This window comes from Ascidia mentula, chromosome 6 (assembly GCF_947561715.1).
Source record: "Ascidia mentula chromosome 6, kaAscMent1.1, whole genome shotgun sequence".
Lineage (NCBI taxonomy): Eukaryota > Metazoa > Chordata > Ascidiacea > Phlebobranchia > Ascidiidae > Ascidia > Ascidia mentula.
Window position 1 is genome coordinate 406,496 of NC_138571.1, and position 21,355 is coordinate 427,850.

Here is a 21,355-nt window from a genome sequence, read left to right on the forward strand (position 1 = left end):
GTGCGCTTAATTTTAGCGGGAGATCTTTGTTGTTTCATCTTTATATTTTGTTGTTACGGGCCAGCATTTACTTGAATATTTGTGTCATTGTTATTCACACTTTGTTTAACATTGATATTATTTCATTCAGCTGAAGATGCTCAACCTCTCGGGCAGCAATATAAAAGACAGTGGTGCGGTTTACGTAGCAGACTGCATTCAAAACATTGAACAAGTGGATCTGGGTGGATGCGGTCTGACAAGTGTTGGTGCCAAACATCTATTCGAGAAGATTAAACTGTTGAAGAACCCGGTAAGTGATTTCATGTCTGTCCAATGAACAATATTTATGTTTGTTTTGCAAAGAATGCGTCGCACGCAAGTGTCATCGTACTAGAGGTGTTGTCCGTTAGGTTCATTTGTTTTATAAGAGGAGCCGAGTGACGCAAAACAATACAAACAATAAAGCAGGGGCACCTTTAGGTAATTTTGGGAAATTGAGTTTTTCTGTTGAAACATTCTGTGACAATGTAGGATTCAAACTTTACTAATTTAATTTGTCTAAAATGTACAAAGGAAGCGAAGAAGAAGCTGCTGAAGAATCTCGCATCGTCGTGTATGGGGGAACCAACCAAACAATCGATACTTCGATGTTGTAGCTGGGCTCATGAAGTGAATGATGAGGAGCTAACTTCATCCGTGGCCTCCTTACTCCCTGATGAGCTCGACCTCAGTGACTCATCGCTCCTCCTGACCGACCTCGAGAATCTCACCTTCGTGATTCGAAGGAGAAGCAAACCGGTAAGATGTTGTTTATGCATTTTTATACCAGTTAGATATTAGTCCAGTTGTGAGACTTAGTGAGATATTAGTCCAGTTGTGAGAAAAAATCCCAAGTTATAAATCACACAATACTTGACTGCTCGGAATCTGGACAAATGCAAGTGTTTTCCAACTAGTGGACCAGTAAATTATTTTGTTTTGTACGCCGATCGCAAGCATGTTTTGCAAATCACGCAGAGATTTTGGATTATTGCAGAATGACATCATTCAAAAGTAGCGAAGAGGGAAAGTGTCTTACCCGGGATTGCTTACGCTTAACGCATCCGTTAAGGTGGGTGTTTTTGGTACCAAGTCGGGGTTCGACAAGCCTAGATTAGTCATCGCGTCACTGTATTGCCCGGTAATGGATTCCATTTTCCCAGAGAGAAATCCACAAGGTAGCGACTGGGGTCCCGAATCGTGTTGTCCGACGTCGAAGTCACGCTAAGTTAATGAAAAACTCGGGAGCTTTACCTCGTTGGGATTCGACTACTGATGTCGGTACCCGGTGCGCACTGTCAGGCGTCAACAGGCAAACGCGAAATCGTTTCGCTGCGCCCACGCCTCCTGTTGCGACCTATTTGTCAAATATGAGCCTCAAGCCGAGTCTTAACAATAATATTTATGATTGATAATTTTATAAGGAAATTTTATTGGATTAACGCATTTGACATAAGCTTGCACGTGAGTTTTGTTTCTTGTGTTTTCCCAACCTGACTTTACTTGAAAACCTGATGCAAACATTCCAACAATATTTATTTACCATCAACAATTTTGAATACGAAATTAACATGCGCCATTATACCAACGCCAAACTTAGTGTGTTTACGCCCAAACGCTCAGGGGGAGTTGAAGAATCATGCAATCCAAACAGAGCACAGCTAGCTAGGGGAAAACTTATTGACCAAACTAAACACTTTCAAAAATAGCCATCAAATCACTTGACAACACTGTCGCGTCTGACCCTAGACTGTTTTTCTTGGGCGACGCTGTTGGGTTAATTTAATTGGCGTGTTTTGAAACTGGCTTTACTGCTGCAGAATAAGCTGTTGACAGTCTGCTCACTTTTTTAATGATGATTTCGTTACCACTGTACAGCATTTCACCCATCACAATCAAACTATGACGTCACAATACAACGTAACTTGACCTGTAACCACGTAATTTGTGACAAACACAAACTAGGAAAAACATGTTGCTTGGAAATTAGACATGTTTTGAGATTAATTTGACGCCAAAACGGCTGGGAAATAATCACACAGAAGGACGCGAAAAACACAACTTACGTGAATGTACAACCGTTGCTATCGCTACACTTTGAAATGAAGCACACTTGCTAAGACGGCCTAAAAATGGCCTATTTACCCGTAACCCAGTGGAAAGAAGATTCCGAACAATGACAGACTGGAAATGCAATCTAAGTCCAATGCAAACTTAAATATGTAACGTAAAATTAGGCAACACCCCCAATGTGTTACAAAAAGGAAACAGGAAAATCGCGATCAACTTACATCGCGCGCTTCTGCGCTTCCCCTGCAATGTCTCTCTCGGTGTCGTTTGATGTCGTGAAGTGAAATAAACCTAAAAGCAATCATGGATGGAAAATATTATTCACTAAATCAAGCAGAACAAATTAAACGTACATCTTGCCACAATCCTCACAAACCAAACATCGGTTACATTTATTTTCATATGATATGACCTCATCAGCTTTGGCAATGTGCATGTCACAAAATCCGCAATGAAATCGTATACGCATGTTTATTGCCAGCTTTTAAGATATGCAATGATCTGCTACGTACCTTGACAGCCTCCATGATGAGACACTTGGAACTTTCAAATGGATTCGCCCTTATGGATTCTGTTTGTCAATCATTGGATTTCACCTTTGTTTACCTAGATGACATACTGGTTGCGAGTCCTCGTTAAACCGCACACATTTCAAACAACTTTTCAACGACTTGCAGCCTTGTCATTAACGTGAATAAATGCGTTTTCGGAAAAGCACAAATTGATTTTCTCGGACATCGAATTGATTGCAACGGTGCTCAGCCACTTCCTGACAAAGTTTTAGCCATTAAACGTTTTCCGCCCCCAAGGGCCTACAAGAGTTTGCTGGTATGATTAATTTTTATCATCGATTCATTCCTGCGGCTGCTAAAATCATGTCCCCAATCTATAAACAATTTTCTGGTAAAAATGTACAGCTGCAGTGGACACCTGAATTAAATGACTCCTTTGAAAACGCAAAAATGGCTCTGCAACGTGCAACCATTTTGTGACATCCGCAAACACGGGCTCCAACGGCATTAACCATCGATGCGTCGGATAAAGCTATTGGCGCGGTATTGGAGCAGCAAATCAATGGAATTTGGAAGCCGTTGACTTTCTTTAGCAAGCATCTGCGACCCGCAGAAACAAAGTACAGCACTTTTGATCGTGAGATTGTGGCGTTGCATCTTTCTGTTCGCCAATTTCGATATTTTCTTGAAGGCCGAAAGTTTACCGCGTACACTGATCACAAACCTTTAACATTCGCTCTGAGGAAGCAGTCGTAGCCGCATTCTGTTCGACAGTGACGCCATAAACAAAATGTTGTTGCAGATGCATTGTCCCGGTCGTACATTGCCTCCGCAGACCAATCACATCTTGACCTTGAACACAACGCCCTCGCTGCTGCTCAACAAAGCCAAGAAGTACAAGCATATCGCACAGCGCTTACCAAGTTAAAGCTTCAAGACCTAAAGCTTGAACCCGGTTTAACGCTCTTATGTGACATGTCAACCGGTTCTCCTCGTCCAATCATTCCACAACCATGGCAACGTCGTGTATTTGACGTGATTCACGGGTTGGCGCATCCTTCTGTTCGAACCAAACAGAAGCTGGTATCAAGTAAATTTGTCTGGCAGGGCATGAATAAGCAAGTTCGCACATGGGCTCAACAGTGCAATGCTTGCCAGAAGGCAAAAGTTGGCAGACACACGCGTGCACGATTGAAGCATTATTCTACAGCTGCAAGCCGTTTTCAACAAATCAACGTTGACATTGTTGGGCCTCTTCCACAATGCCAAGGTAACAAATACTTATTTACAAACACTTTAGAAAATAAGTGCCAGAAGAGCAACTCTTTAAATAGGTTAGATGAGATGCCATGGGTTTTGCTGGGAATCAGGGCCATGCCGAAAGATGATCTTCAATCCTCCAGCGATGAGCTGGTATATGGCGAACCGATCGCTGTACCGGGTCATTGCATTCCGCACACCACCACTGCCGTTGAACCCTCGCAATTTCTTAAAACGCTTCGCAGTTCCGTTTCCCGTGTTCTACCTGTACCAATGTCCCGCCATAGAACTTATGGTACTTTTGTTCATGATTTGCTTTTTACTTGCGAGTATGTGTTTGTTCGGAAAGATGGATACCGTCCTCTTTTAAATTCACCATATCAGGGACCTTTTCATGTTGTAACGCGCAACAACAAATATTTTGTGTTAGATATTTCTGGGACTCGGCAAACAGTCTCTATTGATCGGCTTAAGCCGGCCTTTATTGATGCAACACAGTCAGTTCTTACACCAAAGGCTAAAAAGAGAGGAAGACCTCCAAAAAGTGCAAAACCCGCTTCTGGGGGGGAGTAATGTAGCGACATAATATGTTGTAAAGATTTACCGTCGCGGGTTGTGTTAGTTTCAGTGCGTGTTGCCTTTTTCTTGCGATTCTCTCACGTGTCATGTGTCACGCCATGTTCGCATCACTCAATTTACTGCGACTAAAGAGCAAGCACGTTACAAGTTACACTCATTTGCATGTGATATGACATCATCGGTTTTGGCAAAATACATTTTCCACTCTCTCTTTTCCATTCTGCAAGTGCTTTTTTTGCAGAACTTTTTAAATTCATTGTTTTTCAACCCGGTGTCGACGTACTGAAATCGTCGGATTGTCAGCATTAACCTTGGGTCGAAATTTAAAAATCAATTATTATATTTTCATTAAAATCAAACCACCAGCATGAAGATCTGTTTATAACACATCGTCTCATTATCTTGAAAGAATAATGCGACAAACCTGGAATGTGATTTTTTCCTAACCTTCTTTGTTTGTTTAAGCAGTAACACTAAAAATGGCCCCAATTCATGCTCAGCATTCTCCTCTACCCTTCTTAGTGAAGCTGAAATTACGTCAGCATTCCAGTTCGGACGTCTTTACTTTGAAGGAGAAGCAACAAAAAATCTCAACAAACTCAACACTGTCCTTAAACACGCGCTTTGAGCAAAACATTTGCGTCGTTTCGGTTTCGTTTCCTATGCATTTTGCCTCATTTTTCCTTCTATTTTCGCAGCCTTGCGAACTTCTTGCAAAGAGACGGCGTTAATCGCACGTAACTCAAAGAAGCGAATTTTCGAAAAAGTTCTTTTGTTACAAATTTTCCAGCGCAAAAGGTTGTGTAATGTCGACCCTGATTGACAACACGCACGTGGTTAAACGCACAGTTTTCATGCCGGGTCAAATTTACTCGCAAAACGTGGTGACTTACTTTTCTTGATGTACTACAAAACACACTTACCCCTCATCAATCGCTAAAGTACGCGTTGTAATTTGCTGCTCGCCCGATGCCCTGGGATGGGTTTCAATGAAAATAAACACGTTGTATCGATTGTGTTAAGGTCGCTGTAAAATTCACGGTGTAAATACACGAACGTATCGCGCGATCAGTTTGTGTTCGTTTCAAAGCTTTCAAATGACTGAAGTAAATCAAAGAAACCGAGATCCTCTAGCGGCCATGGTTTGAATATGAGGTTGGACGGCATTGCACGAAATTGCCTGAATATAATCTTGTGTCGGTCGCGATCGTGCTTTGCAAAGCAGGCGGAGGTTTTGGACTTCTGCAATAAATGCAATGAAAACATTCAAATACAGTTAATAAGGAAACTGTCTTACCCGAGGTCGCTCACGCTTAACGCATCCGCTAACGTGGTCCTGTTTCGCGTTTTTGGCTTTGACAAGCCTAGATTAGTCATCGCGGCACTTTATCGCCCGGTAATGGATTCCATTTCCTCGCATGCAGGAAACATGTGACTTTGATTCGGTTCAAAGAAGTCCACAACGTAGCGAAGTGGGTCCCGAATCGTGTTGTCCGACGTCGAAGTCACGCTAAGTTAATGAAAAACTCGGGAGCTTTACCTCGTTGGGATTCGACTACTGATGTCGTTACCCGGTGTCGCACTGTCAGGCGTCAACGGGCAAACGCGAAATCGTTTCGCTGCGCCCACGCCCACGCCCCCAATGTGTTTCAAAGAGGAAACAGGAAAATCACGATCAACTTACATCGCGCGCTTATGCTCTCAAGCGCGAACAAATTAAACGTACATCTTGCCACAGGTCTCGCAAACCGCACATCGGTTACACTCATTTGCATGTGATATGACATCATCGGTTTTGCCAAAATGCAAATTAATTATTGTTGGTTTGATTCGTGTTTTGAACTGATTTTTTTTTGATATCACTTATCTGTGTTGTTATTCACACTTTGTTTAACATTGATATTATTTCATTCAGATAAAGATGCTCAACCTCTCCTACAACAATATAGAAGACCGTGGTGCGGTTTACGTAGCCGACTGCATCCACAACATTGAACAAGTGGATCTGCGTGAATGCGGGCTGACAAGCGTTGGTGCCAAACATCTATCGGAGAAGATTAAACTGTTGAAGACACCGGTGAGTGATTTCATGTCTTAGTCGGAATAAAAAAGTAAAGCATCGAAATAAAAATGCAACAAACTACGTCAGTTCAATGCTGACAGTATTCATGTCTCCATGTAACTCCTAACTGTTGCATTTTCCCTTATACCGAGACTAATAATGGACATTATATGACTTCCAGGACACTTGATGTGATGTTTCTAAATTGAAACCTGGAGTTTCGGTAAAAATGTTCGAAAAATGTTGACAATTTGGCGCAGCAGTAACCACAATCGGCGACTTTAAGTTTGAAATTCTTGAGGATGAAATTTAGATTAGTACTTAAAACATGTGAGACGTGATACCCACGTGGGTCGCTTTATGTATTTCCAGGGGTTACAATTGAGGGTGAATTTTTGCCCAAGATTTATTCAAAAAACTTTGAAATAAACTGGTTTTAACAAAGACGGTTCTACATACGAAACAGGATAATCACGATCAACTAACATCGCGCACTTCTGCGCTTCCCCTGCAATGTCTCTCTCGGTGTCGTTTGATGTTGCGAAGTGAAATAAACCTAAAAGCAATCATGAATGGAAAATATTATTCACTAAATCAAGCAGAGCAAATTAAACATCTTGCCACAATCCTCACAAACCGCACATCGGTTACACTCATTTGCATGTGATATGACATCATTAGTTGTGGCAAAGTGCATGTCACAAAATCCGCAATGAAATCGTACACGCATATTTATTGCCAGCTTTTAAGATATGCAATGATCTGCTACGTACCCTGACAGTTTCCATGATGAGACACTAGGAACTTTCAAATGGATTCGCCCTTATGGATTCTGTTTGTCAATCATTGGATTTCACCTTTGTTTACCTAGATGACATACTGGTTGCGAGTCCTCGTTAAACCGCACATATCTCAAACAACTTTTCAACGACTTGCTTCCTTGTCATTAACGTGATAAATGCGTTTTCGGAAAAGCACAAATTGATTTTCTGGGTCATCGAATTGATTGCAACGGTGCTCAGCCACTTCCTGACAAAGTTTTAGCCATTCAAAGTTTTCCGCCCCCAACTACGATTAAGGGCCCACAAGAGTTTGCTGGTATGAATAATTTTTATCATCAATTCATTCCTGCAGCTGCTAAAATCAGGTCCCCAATCTATAAAAATTTTTGTGGAAAAATTTACAGCTGCAGTGGACACCTGAATTAAATGACCCCTTATGAAAACGCAAAAATGGCTCTGCAACGTGCAACCATTTTGTGTCATCTGCAACCACGGGCTTTAATGGTGTTAACCATCGATCCGTCGGATAAAGCTATTGGCGCGGTATTGGAGCAGCAAATCAATGGAATTTGGAAGTCGTTGGCTTTCTTTAGCAAGCATCTGCGACCCGCAGAAACAAAGTACAGCACTTTTGATCGTGAGCTTTTGGCGTCATATTTTTCTGTTCGCCACTTTCGATATTTTCTTGAAGGTCGAACGTTCACCGCGTACACTGATCACAAGCCTTTAACATTCACTCCGAAGAAGCAGTCGTAGCCGCATTCTGTTCGACAGCAACGCCATAAACAAAATGTTGTTGCAGATGCATTGTCCCGGTCGTACGTTTCCTTTGCAGGTCAAACAAATATTGACCTTGATTACAACGCCCTCTCTGCTGCTCAACAAAGCCAATAAGTACAAGCATACCGCACAGCGCTTACCAAGTTAAAGCTTCAAGACATAAAGTTTGAATCCGGTTTAACGCTCTTATGTGACATGTCAACCGGTTCTCCTCGTCCAATCATTCCACAACCATGGCAACGTCGTGTATTTGACGTGATTCACGGGTTGGCGCATCCTTCTGTTCGAACCAAACAGAAGCTGGTATCAAGTAAATTTGTCTGGCATGGCATGAATAAGCAAGTTCGCACATGGGCTCAATTGTGCAATGCTTGTCAGAAGGCAAAAGTTGACAGACACACGCGTGCACCATTGAAGCATTATCCTACAGCTGCAAGCCGTTTTCAACACATCAACGTTGACATTGTTGGGCCTCTTCCACAATGCCAAGGTAACAAATACTTATTTACAATCGTTGATTGGTTTACTAGGTGGCCTGAGGCTATACCTATGCCCGATGCTACCACAGAAACTTGCGCACGTGCTCTTATTCACCATTCGATAGCCCGATTTGGCGTTCCATCTCAAGTTACCTCCGATAGAGGTTCGCAATTTACATCGCATCTGTGGGCGACTGTTACCAATGTTATTGGTATTAATCGCAACTGCACAACAGCTTTCCGCCCTCAGGCAAATGGTCTTGTGGAACGTTTTCACCGACACTCAAAAAGTTCCTTAATGGCCAGACTTAACTCTTCAAATTGTACAGATGAGGTGCCATGGGTGTTGCTGGGAATCAGGGCCATGCCGAAAGATGGTCTTCAATCCTCCAGCGCTGAGCTGGTATATGGCGAACCGATCGCTGTACCGGGTGATTGCATTCCGCACACCACCAATGCCGTTGAACCCTCGCAATTTCTTAAAACGCTTCGTAGTTCCGTTTTCCGTGTTCTACCAATGTCCCGCCATCGAACTTATCGTACTTTTGTTCCTGATTTGCTTTTTACTTGCGAGTATGTGTTTGTTCGGAAAGATGGAGACCGTCCTCCTTTAAATTCACCAAATCAGGGACCTTTTCATGTTGTAAAGCGCAACGACAAATATTTTGTGTTAGATATTTCTGGAACTCGGCAAACAATCTCCAATGATCGCCTTAAGCCGGCCTTCATTGATGCAACACAGTCAGTTCTTACACCAAAGGCTAAAAAGAGAGGCCGACCTCCAAAAAGTGCAAAACCCGCTTCTGGGGGGGAGTAATGTAGCGACATAATATGTTGTAAATATGTACCGTCGCGGGTTGTGTTAGTTTCAGTGCGTGTTGCCTTTTTCTTGCGATTCTCTCACGTGTCATGTGTCACGCCATGTTCGTATCATTTGATTTTCTTCGAATAAATAGCAAGCACGCCACAGGTTACACTCATTTACATGTGATATGACATCATCGGTTTTGGTAAAATACATTTTCCACTCTCTCTTTTCAATTCTGCAAATGCTTTTTTTGCAGAACTTTTTAAATTCATTGTTTTTTCAACCCGGTGTCGAAGCCTTGCGATGGTCGGATTGTCAGCATTAACCTTGGGTCGAATTTTATAAATCAATTATTATATTTCCATTAAAATCAAACCACCAGCATGAAGATCTCTTGATAACACATCGTCTCATTATCTTAATAGAATAATGCGACAAACCTGGAATGTCATTTTCTCCTAACCTTCTTTGTTTGTTTAAGCAGTAACACTGAAAATGACCCCAATTCATGCTCAGCATTCTCCTCTACCCTTCTTACTGAAGCTGAAATTACGTCAGCATTCCAATTCGGACGTCTTTACTTTGAAGGAGAAGCAACAAAAAATCTCAACAAACTCAACACTGTCCTTAAACAAGTACTTTTGAGAAAAAACATTTGCGTCATTTTGGTTTCGTTTCCTATGCATTTTGCCTCACTTTTCCTTCTATTCTCGCAGCCTTGCGAACTTCTTGCAAAGAGACGGCATTAATCGCACGTAACTCAATGAAGCGAATTTTCGAAAAAAATCTTTTTGCTGCAAATTTTCTAACGCAAAACGTTGTGTAATGTCGACCCTGATTGACAACACGCACGTGGTTAAACGCACAGTTTTCATGCCGGGTCAAATTTCCTCACAAACGTGGTGACTTACTTTTCTTGATGTACTTCAAAACACACTTACCCCTCATCAATCGCTAAAGCACGCGTTGTAATTTCCCGTTCGCCCGATGCCCTGGAGTGGTTTCAATGAAAATAAGCACGTTGTATCGATTGTGTTAAGGTCGCTGTAAAATTCACGGTGTAAATACACGAAGGTATCGCGCGGTCACTTTGTGTTCGTTTCAAAGCTTTCAAATGACTGAAGTAAATCAAAGAAACCGAGATCCTCAAGCGGCCATGGTTGGAATATGAAGTTGGACGCCATTGCACGAAATTGCCTGAATATAATCTTGTGTCGGTAGCGATCGTGTTTCGCAAAGCAGGCGGAGATTTTGGACTTCTGCGATAAATGCAATGAAATCATCCAAATACAGTTAATAAGGAAACTGTCTTACCCGAGGTCGCTCACGCTTAACGCATCCGCTAACGTGGTCCTGTTTCGCGTTTTTGGCTTTGACAAGCCTAGATTAGTCATCACGTCACTTTATCGCCCGGCAATGGATTCCATTTCCTCGCATGCAGGAAAAATGTGACTTTGATTCGGTTCAAAGAAGTCCACAACGTAGCGAAGTGGGTCCCGAATCGTGTTGTCCGACGTCGAAGTCACGCTAAGTTAATGAAAAACTCGGGAGCTTTACCTCGTTGGGATTCGACTACTGATGTCGGTATCCGGTGTCGCACTGTCAGGCGTCAATGGGCAATCGCGAAATCGTTTCGCTTCGCCCAAGCCCCCAAATGTGTTACAAAGAGGAAACAGGAAAACCCCGATCAACTTACATCGCGCGCTTATGCGCTCAAGCGCGAACAAATTAAACGTACATCTTGCCACAGGTCTCGCAAATCGTACATCGGTTACACTCATTTGCATGTGATATGACATCATCGGTTTTGCCAAAATGCAAATTAATTATTGTTGGTTTGATTCGTGTTTTCAACTGATTGTTTTTTGATATCACTTATCTGCGTTGTTATTCACACTTTGTTTAACATTGATATTATTTCATTCAGATGAAGTGGCTCAACCTCTCCTACAACAATATAGAAGACAGTGGTGCGGGTTACGTGGCCGACTGCATACACAACATTGAACAAGTGGATCTGTGTGCATGCGGTCTGACAAGCGTTGGTGCCAAACATCTATACGAGAAGATTAAACTGTTGAAGAAACCGGTGAGTGATTTCATGTCTTAGTCGGAATTAAAAAGTAAAGCATCGAAATTAAAGCAACAAACTACATCAGTTCATTGCTGACAGTATTCATGTTTCCATGTAACTGTTAACTGTAGCATTTCCCCTTATACCGAGACTAATAATGGACATTATATGACTTCCAGGACACTTGATGTGATGTTTCTAAATTGAAATCTGAAGTTTCGGTAAAAATGGTCAAAAATGTTGTTGACAATTTGGCGCAGCAGCAACCACAATCGGCGACTTTAAGTTTGAAATTCTTGAGGGTGAAATATACATTAGTATTTTACAACATGTGAGACGTGATACCCACGTGGGTCGCTTTATGTATTTCCAGGGGTTACAATTGAGGGTGAATTTTTGCCCAAGATTTAATCAAAAAACTACAAAATAAACTGGTTTTAACAAAGACGGTTCTACATACGTAACAGGATAATCCCGATCAACTTACATCGCGCGCCACTGAGCTCCCCCGCAATATCTCTCTCGGTGTCTTTTGATGTTGTGAAATAAACCTAAAACCAATCATGGATGGAAATATTATTCACTAAATCAAGCAGAACAAATTAAACATCTTGCCACAATCCTCACAAACCAAACATCGGTTACACTTGTTTGCACATGATATGACATCATCAGTTTTGGCAATGTGCATGTTACAAAATCCGCAATGAAATCGTACACGCATGTTTATTGCCAGCTTTTAAGATATGCAATGATCTGCTACGTACCCTGGCAGCCTCCTTGGTGAGACACTTGGAACTTTCAAATGGATTCGCCCTTATGGATTATGTTTGTCAATCATTGGATTTCACCTTTGTTTACCGAGATGACATACTGGTTGCGAGTTCCTCGTTAAACCGCACATATCTCAAACAACTTTTCAACGACTTGAAGCCTTGTCATTAACGTGAATAAATGCGTTTTCGGAAAAACGCAAATTGATTTTCTGGGACATCGAATTGATTGTAACGGTGCTCAGCCACTTCCTGACAAAGTTTTAGCCATTCAAAGTTTTCCGCCCCCAACTACGATTAAGGGCCTACAAGAGTTTGCTGGTATGATTAATTTTTATCATCAATTCATTCCTGCAGCTGCTAAAATCATGTCCCCAATCTATAAACAATTTTCTGATAAAAATTTACAGCTGCAGTGGACACCTGAATTAAATGCCTCCTTTGAAAACGCAAAAATGGCTCTGCAACGTGCAACCATTTTGTGCCATCCGCAACCACGGGCTTTAACGGCATTAACCATCGATGCGTCGGATAAAGCTATTGGCGCGGTATTGGAGCAGCAAATCAATGGAATTTGGAAGCCGTTGGCTTTCTTTAGCAAGCATCTGCGACCTGCAGAAACAAAGTACAGCACTTTTGATCGTGAGCTTTTGGCGTTGCAACTTTCTCTTCGCCACTTTCGATATTTTCTTGAAGGTCGAACGTTCACCGCGTACACTGATCTCAAGCCTTTAACATTCACTCCGAAGAAGCAGTCGTAGCCGCATTCTGTTCGACAGCAACGCCATAAACAAAATGTTGTTGCAGATGCATTGTCCCTGTCGTACATTTCCTTTGCAGGTCAAACATATATTGACCTTGATTACAACGCCCTCTCTGCTGCTCAACAAAGCCAATAAGTACAAGCATTCCGCACAGCGTTTACCAAGTTAAAGCTTCAAGACATAAAGTTTGAACCCGGTTTAACGCTCTTATGTGACATGTCAACCGGTTCCCCTCGACCAATCATTCCACAACCATGGCAACGTCGTGTATTTGACGTGATTCACGGGTTGGCGCATCCTTCTGTTCGAACCACACAGCAGCTGGTATCAAGTAAATTTGTCTGGCATGCCATGAATAAGCAAGTTCGCACACGGGCACAACAGTGCAATGCTTGCCAGAAGGCAAAAGTTGGCAGACACACGCGTGCACCATTGAAGCATTATCCTACAGCTGCAAGCCTTTTTCAACGCATCAACTTTGACATTGTTGGGCTTCTTCCACAATGCCAAGGTAACAAATACTTATTTACAATCATTGATCGGTTTACTAGATGGCCTAAGGCTATACCTATGCCCGATGCTACCACAGAAACTTGCGCACGTGCTCTTGTTCACCATTGGATAGCCCGATTTGGCGTTCCATCTCAAGTTACCTCCGATAGAGGTTCGCAATTTATATCGCATCTGTGGGCGACTGCTACCAATGTTATTGGTATTAAGCGCAACTGCACAACAGCTATCCGCCCTCAGGCAAATGGTCTTGTGAAGCGTTTTCACCGACTCTTAAAAAGTTCCTTAATGGCCAGACTCAACTCTTCAAATTGTACAGATGAGGTCCCATGGGTGTTGCTGGGAATCAGAGCCATGCCGAAAGATGATCTTCAATCCTCCAGCTCTGAGCTGGTATATGGCGAACCGATCGCTGTACCGGGTGATTGCATTCCGCACACCACCACTGCCGTTGAACCCTCGCAATTTCTTAAAACGCTTCGCAATTCCGTTTCCCGTGTTCTACCTGTACCAATGTCCCGCCATCGAACTTATCGTACTTTTGTTCCTGATTTGCTTTTTACTTGCGTGTATTTTTTTGTTCGGAAAGATGGATACCGTCCTCCTTTAAGTTCACCATATAAGGAACCTTTTCATGTTGTAACACGCAACGACAAATATTTTGTGTTAGATATTTCTGGGACTCGGCAAACATTCTCCATTAATCGCCTTAAGCCGGCCTTTATTGATGCAACACAGTCAGTTCTTACACACCAAAGGCTAAAAAAAGAGGTCGACTTCCAAAAAGTGCAAAACTCGCTTCTGGGAGGGAGTAATGTAACGACATAATATGTTGCAAAGATGTACCGTCGCGGGCTCTGTTAATTTTAGTGCGTTTTGCCTTTTTCGTGCGATTCTCTCACGTGTCATGTGTCACGGCATGTTCGCATCATTCGATTTACTGCCAATAAAGAGCATGCACGCCACAGGTTACACTCATTTGCATGTGATATGACATCATCGGTTTTGGTAAAATACATTTTCCAATCTCTCTTTTCCATTCTTCAAATGATTTCTTTGCAGAACTTTTGAAATTCATTGTTTTTTAACCCGGTGTCGAAGTACTGAAATCGTCGGATTGTCAGCATCAACCTTGGGTCGAAATTTACAAATAAATTATTATATTTTCATTGAAATCAAACCACCAGCATGAAGATCTTTTGATAACACATCGTCTCATTATCTTGAAAGAATATTGCAACAAACCTGGAATGTGATTTTCTCATAACCTTCTTTGTTTGTTTAAGCATTAACACTGAAAATGACCCCAATTCATGCTCAGCATTCTCCTCTACCCCTCTCACTGAAGCTGAAATTACGTCAGCATTCCAATTCGGACGTCTTTACTTTGAAGGAGAAGCAACAAAAAATCTCAACAAACTCAACACCGTCCTGAAAACACGCGCTTCTGAGCAAAACATTTGCGTCGTTTTGGTTTCGTTTCCTATGCATTTTGCCTCATTTTCCCCTCTATTCTCGCAGCGTTGCGAACTTCTTGCAAAGAGACGGCGTAAATCGCACGTAACTCAAAGAAGCGAATTTTCAAAAAAATTATTTTTGCTTCAAATTTTCTAACGCCAAAAGGTTGTGTAATGTCCACCCTGATTGACAGCACGCACGTACTTAAACGTACAGTTTTCATGCCCGGTCAAATTTACTCGCAATACGTGGTGCCTTACTTTTCTTGATGTACTTCGAAACACACTTACCCCTCATCAATCGCTAAAGTACGCGTTGTAATTTCCCGTTCGCCCGATGCCCTGGGATGGGTTTCGATGAAAATAAACACGTTGTATCGATTGTGTTAAGGTCGCTGTAAAATTCACGGTGTAAATACACGAACGTACCGCGCGATCACTTTGTGTTCGTTTCAAAGCTTTCAAATGACTGAAGTAAATCAAAGAAACCGAGAACCTCAAGCGGCCATGGTTTGAATATGAGGTTGGACGGCATTGCACGAAATTGCCTGAATATAATCTTGTGTCGGTAGCGACCGTGTTTCGCAAAGCAGGCGGAGATTTTGGACTTCTGCGATAAATGCAATAAAAACATTCAAATACAGTTAATAAGGAAACTGTCTTACCCGAGGTTGCTCACGCTTAACGCATCCGCTAACGTGGTCCTGTTTCGCGTTTTTGGCTTTGACAAGCCTAGATTAGTCATCTCGTCACTTTATCGCCCGGCAATGGATTCCATTTCCCCGCATGCAGGAAACACGTGACTTTGATTCGGTTCAGAGAAATCCACAACGTAGCGAAGTGGGTCCCGAATCGTGTTGTCCGACGTCGAAGTCACGCTAAGTTAATGAAAAACTCGGGAGCTTTACCTCGTTGGGATTCGACTACTGATGTCGGTACCCGGTGTCGCACTGTCAGGCGTCAACGGGCAATCGCGAAATCGTTTCGCTGCGCCCACGCCCCAAATGTGTTACAAAGAGGAAACAGGAAAATCACGATCAACTTACATCGCGCGCTTATGCGCTCAAGCGCGAACAAATTAAACGAACATCTTGCCACAGGTCTCGCAAACCGCACATCGGTTACACTCATTTGCTTGTGATATGACGTCATCGGTTTTGCCAAAATGCAAATTAATTATTACTTGTTTCATCCGTGTTTTCAACTTATTGTTTTTGATATCAATTATCTGGGTTGTTATTCACACTTTGTTTAACATTGATATTATTTCGTTCAGATGAAGATACTCCGCCTCTCGGGAAACAATATAGAAGACCGTGGGATGGTTTTCGTGGCCGACTGCATCCGAAACATTGAACAAGTGTATCTGCGTCAATGCGGTCTGACGAGTGTTGGTGCCAAACATCTATCCGAGAAGATTAAACTGTTGAAGAAACCGGTGAGTGATTTCATGTCTTAGTCGGAATAAAAAAGTAAAGCATCAAAATTAAAGCAACAAACTACGTCAGTTCAATGCTGACAGTATTCATGTCTCCATGTAACTCCTAACTGTAGCATTTCCCCTTATACCGAGACTAATAATGGACATTATATGACTTCCAGGACACTTGATGTGATGTTTCTAAATTGAAACCTGGAGTTTCGGTAAAAATGGTCGAAAAATGTTGTTGACAATTTGGCGCAGCAGTAACCACAATCGGCGACTTTAAGTTTGAAATTCTTGAGGGTGAAATTTACATTAGTATTTTACAACATGTGAGAAATGATACCCAAGTGGGTCGATTTATGTATTTCCAGGGGTTACAATTAAGGGTGAATTTTTGCCCAAGATTTAATCAAAAAACCATAAAATAAACTGGTTTTAACAAAGACGGTTCTACATACGAAACAGGATAATCACGATCAACTAACATCGCGCGCCACTGGGCTCCCCTGCAATGTCTCTCTCGGTGTCGTTTGATGTCGAGAAGTGAAATAAACCTAAATGCAGTCATGGATGGAAAATATTATTCACTAAATCAAGCAGAATCAATTAAACGTACATCTTGCCACAATCCTCACAAACCAAACATCGGTTGCATTCATTTGTATGTGATATGGCATCATTAGTTGTGGCAAAGTGCATGTTACAAAATCGTACACGCATGTTTATTGCCAGCTTTTAAGATATGCAATGATCAGCTACCTACCTTGACAGCCTCCATGGTGAGACACTTGGAACTTTCAAATGGATTCGCCCTTATGGATTATGTTTGTCAATCATTGGATTTCACCTTTGTTTACCTAGATGACATACTGGTTGCGAGTTCCTCGTTAAACCGCACATATCTCAAACAACTTGTCAACGACTTGCTTCCTTGTCATTAACGTGAATAAATGCGTTTTCGGAAAAGCACAAATTGATTTTCTGGGACATCGAATTGATTGCAACGATGCTCAGCCACTTCCTGACAAAGTTTTAGCCATTCAACGTTTTCCGCCCCCAACTACGATTAAGGGCCTACAAGAGTTTGCTGGTATGATTAATTTTTGTCATCGATTCATTCCTGCGGCTGTTAAAATCATGTCCCCAATCTATAAACAATTTTCTGTTAAAAATTTGCAGCTGCAGTGGACACCTGAATTAAATGCCTCCTTCGAAAACGCAAAAATGGCTCTGCAACGTGCAACCATTTTGTGCCATCTGCAACCACGGGCTCAAACGGCATTAACCATCGATGCGTCGGATAAAGCTATTAGCGCGGTATTGGAGCAGCAAATCAATGGAATTTGGAAGCCGTTGGCTTTCTTTAGCAAGCATCTGCGACCCGCAGAAACAAAGTACAGCACTTTTGATCGTGAGCTTTTGGCGTTGCATCTTTCTGTTCGCCACTTTCGATATTTTCTTGAATGTCGAACGTTCACCGCGTACACTGATCACAAGCCTTTAACATTCACATCGAAGAAGCAGTCGTAACCGCATTCAGCTCGACAGCAACGCCATAAACAAAATGTTGTTGCAGATGCATTGTCCCGGTCGTACATTGCCTCTGCTGGTCAAACATATATTGACCTTGATTACAACGCCCTCGCTGCTGCTCAACAAAGCCAAGAAGTACAAGCATTCCGCACAGCGCTTACCAAGTTAAAGCTTCAAGACATAAAGTTTGAACCCGGTTTAACGCTCTAATGTGACATGTCAACCGGTTCCCCTCGACCAATCATTCCACAACCATGGCAACGTCGTGTATTTGACGTGATTCACGGGTTGGCGCATCATTCTGTTCGAACCACACAGAAGCAGGTATCAAGTAAATTTGTCTGGCATGCCATGAATAAGCAAGTTCGCACACGGGCACAACAGTGCAATGCTTGTCAGAAGGCAAAAGTTGGCAGACACACGCGTGCAACCTTAAAGCATTATTCTACAGCTGCAAGCCTTTTTCAACACATCAACGTTGACATTGTTGGGCCTCTTTCACAATGCAAGGTAACAAATACTTATTTACAATCGTTGATCGGTTTACTAGGTGGCCTGAGGCTATACCTATGCCCGATGCTACCACAGAAACTTGCGCACGTGCTCTTGTTCACCATTGGATAGCCCGATTTGGCGTTTCATCTCAAGTTACCTCCGATAGAGGTTCGCAATTTACATCGCATCTGTGGGCGACTGTTACCAATGTTATTGGTATTAAGCGCAACTGCACAACAGCTTTCCGCCCTCAGGCAAATGGTCTTGTGGAACGTTTTCACCGACTCTTAAAAAGTTCCCTAATAACCAGACTCAACTTATCAAATTGGATAGATGAGGTGCCATGGGTGTTGCTGGGATCAGGATCATGCCGAAAGATGATCTTCAATCCTCCAGCGCTGAGCTGGTATATGGCGAACCGATCGCTGTATCGGGTGATTGCATTCCGCACACCACCACTGCCGTTGAACCCTCGCAATTTCCTAAAACGCTTCGCAGTTCCGTTTCCCGTGTTCTACCTGTACCAATGTCCCTCCATCGAACTTGTCGTACTTTTGTTCCTGATTTGCTTTTTACTTGCGAGTATGTGTTTGTTCGGAAAGATGGATAACGTCCTCCATTAAATTCGCCATATCAGGGACCTTTTCATGTTGTAAAGCGCAACGACAAATATTTTGTGTTAGATATTTCTGAAACTCGGCAAACAGTCTCCATTGATCGCCTTTAGCCGGCCTTTATTGATGCAACACAGTCAGTTCTTACACCAAAGGCTAAAGTGAGAGGCCGACCTCCAAAAAGCACAAAACCTGCTTCTGGGGGGGAGTAATGTACCGACATAATATGTTGTAAGAATGTACCGTCGCGGATTGTGTTAGTATCAGTGTGTGTTGCCTTTTTCTTGCGATTCTCTCACGTGTCATGTGTCACGCCATGTTCGCATCATTCGATTTACTACGATTAAAGAGCAAGCACGCCACAGGTTACACTCATTTGCATGTGATATGACATCATCGGTTTTGGTAAAATACATTTTCCACTCTCTCTTTTCCATTCTGCAAATGCTTTCTTTGCAGAACTTTTTAAATTCATATTTTTTTCAACCCTGTGTCGAAGTACTGAAATCGTCGGATTGTCAGCATTAACCTTGGGTTGAAATTTACAAATCAATTATTATATTTCCATTAAAATCAAACCACCAGCATAAAGTTATCTTGATAACACATCGTCTCATTATCTTGAACAAATACTCTAACAAACCTGGAATGTGATTTTCCCCTAACCTTCTTTGTTTGTTTAAGCAGTAACACTGAAAATGACCCCAATTCATGCTCAACATTCTCCTCTACCCTTCTCACTGAAGCTGAAATTACGTCAGCATTCTAATACGGACGTCTTTACTTTAAAGGAGAATCAAAACGATTGTTTGTGAAGAATTGTTCGGTGAATGTCAACAAACTTAACACCGTCCTTGATCACGTGCTTTTTCGCACAACTTTAGCGACATTTCTGTTTCGTTTCTTTTGTCTCAAGAGACGCACGTAGCTGAAGAAGCAGATCCTTCGCAAAAGTTCGCAAGTAATTAGCGCACATTTTGTTCCAAACGTTCCAACCCCAAACGTTGTGTAATGCCGACCCTGATTGACAACACGCACTTGGTTCAACCCCACAGCTTAGGTTTCTTCCATGTAATCTGGCTGTCCTTGCTTTCCCCCTTCCTCTTTACGTAGAACTCGTATCTCTGTGTTTACTACAAAAGACATCAGTTGTAAGTTTGAGTTTTCATGCCGGGTCAAATTTCCTCACAAAACGTGGTGCCTTTCACTTGTTTCTTACTGATTTCATAACTACTGCAGCGTCAACAACGTCAATTTTCACAACTATTCACTCGCAATCCACAGCTACGTCACGCTATTGTCACGTGATTTGTAAAAATCTGAGAATTCTCTACATTATTTTTTCCAAGTTTGACTCATTTTGCAAAAAAAAATTTTCTATTTTTATTTGGTTCTCGACGTGTTTTTTCTTTGGTTCCGAAGATGTTTGGGGATTGGATGTTTTGAGTTGCAAGCGTCAGTATTTACACCGCTGATATTCGTGTTAAAGAAAACAGCGTAAGTGTAACGGATATTTTGCCTTTTTCTTTGCGTTCTCTCGCTTTGTGAGCGATTTGCAGAATGAAGACCAACTGGCCCCACTGTCACGAGGAAAGACACGTCACGAACACTTCAAGTTAATCGCTTGATGTTCTGTTCTGAGTATTCGTGGATTTTCTATGTTTATTTAAACAACGCCCAGCATTATTTCCTTGCTTTCAGAGTTCCGTTAAATTTTTGGATCCGCTTTTCAGATTGAATTTGATATAAAGACGATTTTATGTGTTTAAAGTTGTCGTGTTTATGTTTGTCTGCTTCCATCATTTTACTCCATCAAAAAGATTTACACGTTTTATAGTTATTTGAGGTAAGACAGATATTTAGTGAAATCAGTGTGGGTTTTTTTTGGAATAAAAACTGTGAGATGCGCTTAATGTTGGTTGCTACGCGACGAAATATAAACAATGGAAAGTCAATAATTTACATTCCACGACTTCATGACAAATTTTCATCACGAAGCAAACATAAAGATCATATGGACGATCAAAGCTGGACGATTTTGCACAGATAAAAAAGCTCACAAAGTAACCCTAAATTTTGTTGCAACAAATTTGACTCAAATATTAACAAACCATTGTTTATTTGCAAACAAATTCGGCTGTTTTGAAACAATGGCCACTATTTCCAAAATCATTGTGATTTCCTTAACGACAAATATTTGGACCAAATATTGCAAACAACGATGAGATCACTGACGTAATAATCTGATGAGAAGAAACTTGCTGTGTTTATTTTTGACTTTTTAGTTTATGTTATTACAAATCCACTCTGGCCATTTTATAACAACATAATTAGATATTTACGACCATAACATGAT

The 21,355-nt window shown here is 41.8% G+C and overlaps 1 protein-coding gene across 1 annotated transcript in view; it reads left to right on the top strand.

Moving 5' to 3' along the window:
- Positions 1-21,355, top strand: part of LOC145906407 (uncharacterized) — a 32,999-nt gene that overhangs the window by 11,444 nt on the left and 200 nt on the right. The window contains exons 7-8 of the mRNA XM_082993822.1: positions 6,358-6,519; positions 11,281-11,442. Of these exons, the coding sequence (XP_082849948.1) occupies positions 6,358-6,519; positions 11,281-11,442 (324 nt within the window). The remainder of the gene's footprint in view (positions 1-6,357; positions 6,520-11,280; positions 11,443-21,355) is intronic.